The sequence below is a fragment of the Mobula birostris genome, chromosome 6 (assembly GCF_030028105.1).
Source record: "Mobula birostris isolate sMobBir1 chromosome 6, sMobBir1.hap1, whole genome shotgun sequence".
NCBI classification, from domain to species: domain Eukaryota; kingdom Metazoa; phylum Chordata; class Chondrichthyes; order Myliobatiformes; family Myliobatidae; genus Mobula; species Mobula birostris.
The window spans coordinates 51288973-51299284 of NC_092375.1; the positions used below are offsets into that span (position 1 = coordinate 51288973).

Here is a 10312-nt window from a genome sequence, read left to right on the forward strand (position 1 = left end):
AGGGGTGCAAATTTATCTTGCTACCATGTGCAGAGTGGCATTCACCAAATAACAATACTTATAGGACGCACTTTCCATTCTGTGAATATAAGCAGCGCCCATTCTTCCACGTTTATGGATTAAACTCATAACCCCAGTTCTCCCATGTTGTTTAAATGGGGGAAGCTCATCTATTTGAGTTAGACTAACACTATTGAAGCTATTCAATTCAAGCTAAGATTCTTTAAAATGGGAATTAGACTTGTGATTCTCCTCTATCCCTTTTCCCGCATTACTGACTATGTGACGGAAGACGAGAGCGTTGCAGGTTCTGTCTGACCAGCAAAGCGTTAATTGGGTTCACCTTTGCAGCTTTCCCTCCATTGCGCCCACGCTCCTCCACTGCAGCTGCATTAGTCGGCCGCTGGAGGGCGCCACGGCTGTCGGGTGACGTCACTAGCCATCGCTCCCGGAGCCGGACGGACGGGCGGAGCTGTAAGGAAACAGCGATGGACGACTTCCAGGCCGCGGATGATGTGAGTACGGTAGTTGGACCTGGGGGAAGGCTCGCTGGCGCTGGGTTCCCACCTGAAGCTGGGAGTGACTGCGACAGGCTGGTATTTGGAAGCTGATGGCTCGAGTGACAGCAGGCGGCCTTGGGCCCAGTCCCCTGTTCCGGGTTCACTTGCAGCTGCCCCGCTTCTGGGCATCGCCCTCTTTTCCTCTCTGCCTCACTTCACTCTTCACCTCCCTCTCTGTCTTCATCCTGTCTCAATCTTCCCCATTTCCTTCTGTTGCCCCCACCTTATTTATTTTACATGCATCCATTATTTTCCTGTCGTGCTTTAATTCGTGTCCTTTAATCTGTAAAGAGTAAATCAGTCCCTAGGAAGGTGAAACTTTCTATTTCGTCCTTTAACACCAAGTTGTTTATTTTCAGGTTGCCTTCAATGTGGATGAAACAAGCAATATCGTCAAAGAGGTACATATTTCTCTAAGTTTTTTAAACGATTGATCTAGAAATGGTTGACCCATGAATTCTAGTCCTAACGTTGATTAGCACTTCACATCAAAGTTGCAGCCAGGCAGCATCTGTAGGAAGAGGTGCAGTCGACGTTTCAGGCCGAGACCCTTCGTCAAGACTAACTGATTAGCACTTATTTGTTTGAAGTAGAAAATGCCAGAAACGGTCAGCATGTCAAGTAACAGCTATGCAAGAATAATGAAAGTTAATGTCTCGAGTTGAAAACCTTTTGTCAGAACTGGAAGTGAAGACAGGTAGCTTTAAAGTTGCTGAGAGTAAGGAATTGATAGAGAGGAAGCTTCTCCAGAGGGTGCTGTGGTTACTCGGGCTTGGAGAACAATTAAGCTTTAAATAGACTCAATATCAAGTTAATCTGGATGGTTAGAGTGAGAATCTGAACAAAGAAACATTAAAGTTATGGAAAAACAATTGTGAATACAGAGGATGGAGAAAGTTACTAAATGCGAAACAGTAAGACAGGTGGGAGTAGTACTGGTAATGGAGAGGAAAACCTAAACTGGTATCACAGATTGACTGGTGAGTTGTGTGACTGACAAAGAACGTGAGCTACCTAAAGTTGTAAAACTTCACAGAAAACTGTATTGTCACCAAACGGAACATGTTTTTCTCCATGAGACGACCATCTGTTGGGTATGTCCTATTACTCTGTATTTTACTTCACAACAAGCCCCTCTTCATAGCTGTTATATTTCTGCAGGTTCTCTCTTACTGTTCCTAATAATCTTGTTTGTTAAAGTAATACTGACTTTACCTTATGGAGAAACTTATTTTGTCTACAAGCCTCTCCAACACTTCTCTGCAACTTACTTTCTCCTATATTTAAGTTGGTATGGGTGGATCTTGGATCTGAAAGCTTTAATATTTTTCTTTCCACAGATTATTTTTTGACCTGAGTATTTTGCAACATTTTATGCTTCTATTCCAGATTTCCAGTATATACAGTTTTTAAAATTTTCATCTGAAATTGAAAGTTTTTGCAGTTTCATCAGGATCGTTTATGGGCAGGAGAATCTGTAGGCAGACCAATCTTATTTTGTTGAATAATGTCTAGCCAGTCCTTCAGTGGGCATTCTTAGTCATGTTGTGTCTATGAGGCTGGGCCTTTTAGGGTTCTGTGTACACATTGTGCAAGTTCCTACTATAGTGTTATTGCAAACTAGTATTTTTTCTCTTTGAAATTTAATAATTTAGTTGTCTAATCATTTACAGCCATGCATAAAACATGTTAGCAGAAATATAGTTTAACTCTATAAATCTTAATTTCAGTGCATCGACAATATTATTGGAGGGGTTGATTATAATCACAACAAGATCAATCAGTGGACTGCTGCTGTGGTTGAACAATCCCTAATGCATTTGATTAAAATGGGAAAGCCATATAAATATATCGGTAAGTATTCTGTAATCATGTACTAGACTGTTAAGAGGGCATTGTCTGTTAACTTTACTTAAAAACATCGTGCTGATGCAGGGTACCATGTGAAACTGACCTTGTAGTTAAGGAGAGTTATTTCCCACCGCTGTCTGTAAGGAGTTTGGACATTCTTCCCGTGACCGAATGGGTTTTTTCCGGTTTCCTTCCACAGTCCAAAGACATACCAATTGGTAGGTTAATTGGTAGTGGTAAATTGTCCCGTGATTAGGCTATGGTTAAATTGGAGGTTGTTGGGCTGTGCGCTTGAAGGGCCTGATGTGTGTGGTGTCGCAATAAGTAAAAATCAAACATTATTCTTGCCAAACTTATAAATGAAGTTTTATATTTTGCATACATTTGAACTTGCTAGAATTTGAATATATTAATAAGTGATTTTTTTTATTGGCTGAATAGATTGGTAGGATGCAGTGAGGTGCATTGGCCATTGTTATTAACTTTTTTAGCAAGACATTTGAATGTTATGAATTTCCAGCTGATATGAATGATAGGCATGCCCTGTACAGGTTTCCCTCGCCATCCGAAGGTAGAGCATTCCTGTGAAACGGTTCGTAAGCCGAAATGTCGTAAAGCGAAGAAGCAATTACCATTTATTTATATGGGAAAATTTTGTGAGAGTTCGCAGACCCAAAAAAAATAACCTACCAAATCATGCCAAATAACACGTAAAACCTAAAATAACAGTAACACATGGTAAAAGCAGGAATGGTATGATAAATACACAGCCTATATAAAGTAGAAATACTTTTCCACAATCATTACTGCACTGTTCTCTGTAGTGAAAATCTCACGCAAGCGCCGTCGGCAGAAACTCTCACGCAAGCGCCGTTGGCAAAAACACGTGCAAGCGCTGTCCAGTAACCTTTAAGCTATGAAGCTGCCAAATCGTACCAAATAACACGTAAAAATACACAGCCGATATAAAGTAGGAATAATGTATGTACAGTGTAGTATCACTTACCGGAGTCGGGAAGACAGCGCCGAGCACACTGATGATGGTGTGTTAGACTGAGTCATCGCAGTTTGGGTGGTGCAGTGGCCCCCACCCTCCAGGCCACTGACCGATCCATTGCCGCGAAGCATGCAGGGGTCCAGCGGTAGCCGGGAGGCACACAGCACATCTTTAAGAAAACTGAGACAAACATGCTAATTAATTAGGTGCCACCTGGCACGTAATTGTCGGCCCAGATCAGTGTTGATTTCCGATTGCATCGTCTCTGATCAGGGCCGACATTTACATGTCGGCGGCATCTAATTAATTAGCATGTTTATATCGGCTTTTTTCTTAAAGATGTGCTGTGTGCCTCCTGGCTACCGCTGCATTCTCTGCGAATCAGTATCTGTCCGTGGCCTGGGGGTTGGGGTGGTGGGACACTGGGGTGTCATCTCGTCGCCTGTTTCCATCAGGGCAGGCAGCTCATCTTCTTCTATCTCTGCCTGCCTCGATGTCGAAGGTCGAGGTTTGTCGTCTGATATAGAAGGCTTGCTTGACTGCTGAGCCTCGCGCATTTTTCTATCACATAGTTCTTTGTAAGGACTCAAACCATCCTGCAAATATCCCCTAAACCGACGTACCCTTTCAAAATTAGAGTCGTACCTTATCATTACTCATTCGGTTTCAATTGTTATCCTTTTTTCTTCCAATTGCATCAGCTCTTCATCTGTCAGATCTTGGTCATGGGATGCCAAAACCTCTTCAACATCATGTTTGTCAGCTTCCACAAGCCAAACTCACTTTGTCCTTACTTCATTCACCACGATTGAAATGCTTAATTATGTCTAGTTTTACGCTAAGTGTAACACCCTTATGAGCTCTTTTAGGCTTTTCTGATACCATAGAACTCATCTTGCAAACGGCTGCTCACAGGCACGTGTTAAAGCAATGCAGTTCCGAATCTGGGGGAGAGCGGCTGCTCGGGGTGCAGCCTTTTATCGCACGCTGATTTTTTTTCGTAACAGTGAAAACACCTTCTGAAAGTGAAAACAGGGTACTAATGTAGGTCTTTCGTAACAGTGAGGTTTCGTAAAGCGAACATTCGAAAAGTGGGGGACACCTGTACTTGTACGGCATTTAAGCAGTTTATCATAAGAATTTCTAAAGGTTGTATGAAAGCTTTTTTTTCTACTGACAATTCAAGTGTGCTTCCTACAGTTGTCCTATATTGAATGATTTTTTTTCTTTACAAGAAATCTTTGTTTAGCTCTAAGTAAATGCTGACATTGACCTTGGAAATTAATTAATGGAAATTGTAGAAGTCGGATTTCAAAGTCTAATGTTAACTTAGCTACACCTAATAAATGGGTTGCCGTCAACATTATTATTAGCAATTTCTTGGAGTAAACTACTTTTATAGTTAGTATATTCACGGTTATGTAGGCTAGAACTTGCTGATGGTGACGAGCTGTTTGTACTGCTTTGAGCACACTTTCTATTAATTCACAGATCCTTTGCTATTAACCGACACTCCCAAGTTGGTTGAGTAGCTTGTATGGTGGAAAATACTTAGTACAATATAACGTGATACGACTAATGCAAGTCCTGCCCATGAAACAACTGAAAATCTTTCATAGCCATCTAAGCTGTTTACCAGGTTGTCTTGTTTTGAAATCTCAGATATTGAAAAATTAAAACACTTTAGATGATAAACAGTTAACACAAGATGCAATGTTTGCTCTGAATAGTTGTAATCATACAACACAGGAACAGTCCCTTTGCCTCATGGTTACCATGCTGACCATTGTGAACCATGTATGCGAATTGCATTTTCTATCACCAGCCCCATAGCCTTCTATCTCATGCTTCAAGTGCTCAACAAGACATTGAAATGTCTCTGGCTGCATTATTACTTTGAGGGAGTTAATTCCAGATTCCCATTGCTCTGTGTGGAGGGAGGAATCTCTCTTAAATATGTGTCCTCAAATGTAGATGTCGGTGGGAAGGATCGTATGACTATGGGTTCGTGGTACCAATGGCTAGCAAAAGCATGCTGTAATTATTGTAATGTTTCCAAATTGTCTAAAAATTCATCCCGACTAGGGTGACCAAAACCAGGAAAGATAGAGGCCATTCAGGACAAATGAGAAGGAATTTCTTCATTAAAATTACACTATTTAATAGCATAGTAGAGAGTTGGTCACAGAGTAAACTTGAGATTGTAGCTATTTGGATAATCAGGGAATCAGTAAATGATGGGGATATTGTAGGAATATGGTGCTGACGTAAATGATCAGCCATGATCCTTTAGAATGGTGGATCACATGTAACAAGCCAAATGGCCAACTTCTTTTTCATGTTCTTGAAGAATTTGATATCAGACTTTTTAAATCTCAAATTCGAATCCCTGAATCAACTCTACATTATCAATTTTAAAATATTGAATTGAATTATTACCAATTGTCTTGCTCCTTGCAACCTTCTCTTCATTTGAAGGCATAGAGTTTCTGCTTCTGAACCACTAAGAATGTGCAGAATCATAAACATGAGAAAATCTGCAGATGCTGGAAATCCAAAGCAACACACACACAATGCCAGAGGAACTGGGAGACCAGGCGGCATCTGATGAAGGGCCTCGGTCAGAAACGTTGATCGTTTACTCTTTTCCACAGATGCTGCCTGGCCTGCTGAGTTCCTCCGGCATTTGGTGTGTGTGTTGCATACGAATGTGCAGGTTCGATGGATGCAATCCTCACTGTAAATGCCAGGGAGTTGTCCCAAATAAATTCTCTAGGTTAAGCTATTAAACCAATGCCAGCAGTTCCAGAAGATCAGTTGCTTTGGTGCAATCACTAAGGGACATTATTGCCTTAGAATATAAACTTATCATGGAAGTTATCATTAGCTTAGTTTTTAAATATTAAGAACACTCTGGGAATGTGCTCCTTGTAACTGTAATTCTAATTTATTGGCAATCCTAGTGACCTGTGCAGTAATGCAGAAAAGTGGGGCTGGTCTCCATACAGCAAGTTCGTGTTACTGGGACAGCAGCACTGATGGTAAGTTTTTATCTTGGTATTTAATTTTTGCTACAAATCAGATTGAAAGAGAAATCAGTACCATAGTCAGTTAACAAATGCACCCCACTGACTTTCTAAAAGAAGCAGTGAATGAATGTTAGTTCTTTCGGAATCAGAAGATACGTACTACTCAATTGAGATCGCTTAATGGGAGCTGATGAATAAAACTTGGCAAGTATGACTGGGCCAAAGCAGTGGGAGTATGTAATTTATCACTTGATAATCAGTAAGTCAGGATTTGGGCAGTTTTTTAAAAAAAAACAAACATGAGGGCAATGCGACAGGGATGTACGTGGGTGGACGTAACCATAGACTTGATGGACTAAATGTCCTCACGTTTTTTGGAATTTTTTTGTTTGGAAACAAGGAAAAGATTCTGTGAATTGAAATGCTAGCATTGCAATTTAAGTAGCCCTGGCTTGTAACTGGAAACTGAAATGTTTGTAGCCTTAACTTCTGTCAGTGTCCATAGAGATATAATTGAGAACATAGAAAATTGGATTCTGGATCATGATCTCATTTACTTCGATATTACTTTTGACAGGCTAATGCGGAAGGTCAGTTTGAGGTTTCATTACAGAGGCATTCTGTGAGGCAGTGATATGTAGACCGTGTAAATTTGTTCAAATATTATTTATTTTTGCAGGAAGCTGCACTGTGAGATGGGAAAACAGAACCATGTATTGTGTCGTCAGCGTGTTTGCTGTCAGCATTATGCTGTGATGTAACGGGAGATCTTGTATGCATCACCTTTCCTAAATCCAAGTCTTAAAGAAGATGTACATAACAATAGCAAGACCACTGATTTGTGATACAGGACCGACATGTATATTGTGGTTAACTTATGATAGCATATACTGTACATGAATATAAATTAAAGCTGCAATCAGTTTCATAAGGCAGTATCTTGCTCAAGTTCTTGTGTTTCTAATGAATTTGTGACTCTTAAACTTCAAGCTTTTGTTACCAGCTGTAGCTTCTGTTTGTGTTATATCAGGAATTGGCAATTGTGCAGATTTGGTATACTAAATAATCGCATTTTCATAATTTCTTGGCATTTGAGGTTGAGTTGTGCAGTTTTAAAATGTATTCAAACAGCAGCTAGCCAATTCTAGTCAAATAACCTTTGCTTAATTGGCTCAGCTATGAACTCACTGAATTTGGACTCTTTCCTCTACTATGGAATAGAATTTGCATTTTTTAAAAAAAGTTGAATATTTAGAGCCTGATGTTTCCTCAAAATTTTAACAATCATATCTCTCACTGGTGGATGTGGTGTGATTGCAACATATAAGAAAAGTTTGGATAAATACGTGGATCAGAGAGGTATGTGGCAGATGGGTCAAGACAGAATAACAGTTCAGCATGGAGTAGATGGGCTGAATGGCTTCTTTCTGTGCTGTAGTGCTCTCTGACTCTATATTCAATATAAAATACTTTATTATTGCAGCAATAAATTAGCTGCGTGTTTATGACAAAAAAATGAAGTTTCAAGTTTGACTGTTGACAATATAAAACTTGCTATTTGAATGGAGTAGGTGTTTAGAAATATCCTAGGATTCTTCAAGCAATATTTAATCACTGATAACTGACTACAGCTGATCGATCTTGACAGGTACAAGAGACCAGTGTAAAAGCTGCCTATGTTCAATCACTAACCAGTCAGTCCCAATACTTTTGCAGGCTAAGTTGGATTTGTAGCCCTGTATTGGTGAATTAGCATTAAACAGGATATTGCTTATTTATATACCTGAAATATCAAAAATGTCATGATACATATACACTCTCAGAGTATAATTACATAAACTTGTCTAATTACATAACTTTTTCCAAAAGGAATCTGTTTAAACTAACTTAGTTGCAAAACTGATGTTTACTTTTAGCAAAGTGACTAAAGGAGATTAAGTGTGCTCCATTTATAAGAGTTATATTCAATAAAATATTGAATGAGGTAAGGTCTGCAACTTAACCAGTTCAATTTAGGTTCAAATTTGGGTTAAATATGTTCAAAATTTGGAGCACTTGGTTGTTCTTTATGTAAATGCATTGAAAACTATTTATATTTGAATTTTTCAATACACAAAATTAACCTAAAGTAAATTTTAATCCTGATCTCATTTTGTTCATAGAGAACTTCATTGAGGAATTTTGCAAAGCTGGGAAAAAAGGTTTCCGATGAAACTTATGACTGGAACACTAATTTTATTTTTGTTCCCTCGACTGCCTGGCTAGCTGAATGAATTGTTTTTCTCTTGCACTTCTCCCATCGCAGAGGTGCTGTTTGTAAATAGGAGAGACTGGTTGATCCTTGTTTATGCACCACAATTTGTTGAAATTGATCTGACTTTTTTTTAAACCAGTCATATGCATGATCAAGGGCTAGTTTGCACTAAAGTCCTGTAGTAATTTATTACGTAGTACTACAAAAGATAAATTATTTTAATTGTTAATAATGCCAAAAACATAATTATGAAAGAATTATCATTTTGATCCTTAAATCTTAACTGATTCATCATATTTGGTTTTGTTGTTTGATTCCCTAAATTCTTGCTCCATTATTGCATTGTATTTATCTGATTAGTCTTTTAACTGTCCAGCAGATTTTCTAACCCATGTCTTGTGGAAATCCAGCAGTTCTTGGGAGTGCCTAGAGGTTTAGACTTACAGTCTGAAGATGATGTGTAATACAATGATAAGCTTTTGAGGGACTAAAAGCATAACGCTAGTTGTGTTGTAATTAAGTGCTACTTTGCTGCAAAATAAAATCTAGAAAACTGCTGTATCGTAAAGTATAGCTTTCATTTACCTATGGATGTTTATGATTATCTTTTAAAAAAATTTGGTTTACTTTGTTCTTGTACTTAATTTTCTGCCTAAGCCATAAACTACAAAAGCTTTGAATATGTATTTACATTTATCATTTAAATTTATGTGGATAACTGAACAACTTTTTCATCTTATTACCATAAGAATTGGCATATACTTTGGTTCATTGATGGTTTTTCCTTGACCTGGCATGCACTTTTACTTGGAACTATTTCAAGTATTCTACAAAAGCTACAGCAGTGAGCTTAGGGGGAATACCATAGCTGCTGCATTTATTTTTTTTTGTTATATGGTCAAGTTAGAGTATCACTGATACATTAAGAAACTTGGATCTCAATAAAAAAATAGAAACAATGACCAGTCCTTTCTTTCATTTACAACTCCTGTAGCATTACACTCACTTTTCAAACAGTTGGCTGCTCCTTGTTTTGACTCCTTCAATTTATTTTTGCTAAGAAAAGTGGTCTCATAAACTTACTGCCAGATGCTGTTTCTTGTAAAATTTAACTTCCAGTATTAATATAATAATACTGGAATGTCATGGATGTCATGGTACTTAATGAAAAATTACTTCCATTAAGGCCACTTTTAGTTTAAGCTGTTTATCTTGTGTAAACAAATTTACTTTGAAATATTTATTTAACAAGTCCTAGCCTTAGTGCTTTTTTTTTGCTATTCTCACTGCATTTTTTCTCCTTTATTTTGAGGACATCCAGCTGTGTTAAATTAGTAATTAACTACTGCTGCTTGTCAAAATACTATTTTAAACTTGCGAGTACAGCTTCTAATATTTTTTCCTCCCTCCAGAAGGAGGTATTTAATGGAGGCCTGATGTCTCCTGCAAGCAGCCTAGGACCATGCTAGAATTGTGCAGTTTGAAGCAATATCCAAATGTTTACTGATACTGCCTGTTGATCAGCCAGTTTCTCCATTCAACAAACTGAAAATGTAACAATTACAAAATAACACTAAAATCATTAGCTTTATAATTAAGGCCAGTTTTTAAGTGCCAATAG

General features: G+C 38.4%; 1 protein-coding gene across 2 annotated transcripts; it reads left to right on the forward strand.

Annotated features, from left to right (window-relative positions):
* The first annotated feature begins 414 nt into the window (after nucleotides 1-414).
* On the forward strand, nucleotides 415-9650 carry dynlt3 (dynein light chain Tctex-type 3). 2 transcript variants are annotated; one of them, XM_072260487.1, is made up of 5 exons: nucleotides 415-515; nucleotides 920-961; nucleotides 2291-2414; nucleotides 6372-6449; nucleotides 7117-9650. In XM_072260487.1, the coding sequence occupies exons 1-5, from the start codon at nucleotides 489-491 to the stop codon at nucleotides 7191-7193; spliced, it is 348 nt and encodes a 115-aa protein (XP_072116588.1). In that variant the 5' UTR covers nucleotides 415-488; the 3' UTR covers nucleotides 7194-9650. The 2 variants fall into 2 exon arrangements, with proteins under 2 accessions (XP_072116588.1, XP_072116589.1); XM_072260488.1 differs by having other exon boundaries at nucleotides 8600-9650.
* The last annotated feature ends 662 nt before the right edge of the window (nucleotides 9651-10312 follow it).

Coding starts and splice junctions, on each gene's coding strand:
- dynlt3 (XM_072260487.1), top strand. CDS start 489: ATGGACGACTTCCAGGCCGCGGATGAT. Junction 962..2,290: donor CAAGCAATATCGTCAAAGAG/GTACATATTTCT, acceptor TCTTAATTTCAG/TGCATCGACAATATTATTGG. Junction 2,415..6,371: donor AAAGCCATATAAATATATCG/GTAAGTATTCTG, acceptor TGGCAATCCTAG/TGACCTGTGCAGTAATGCAG.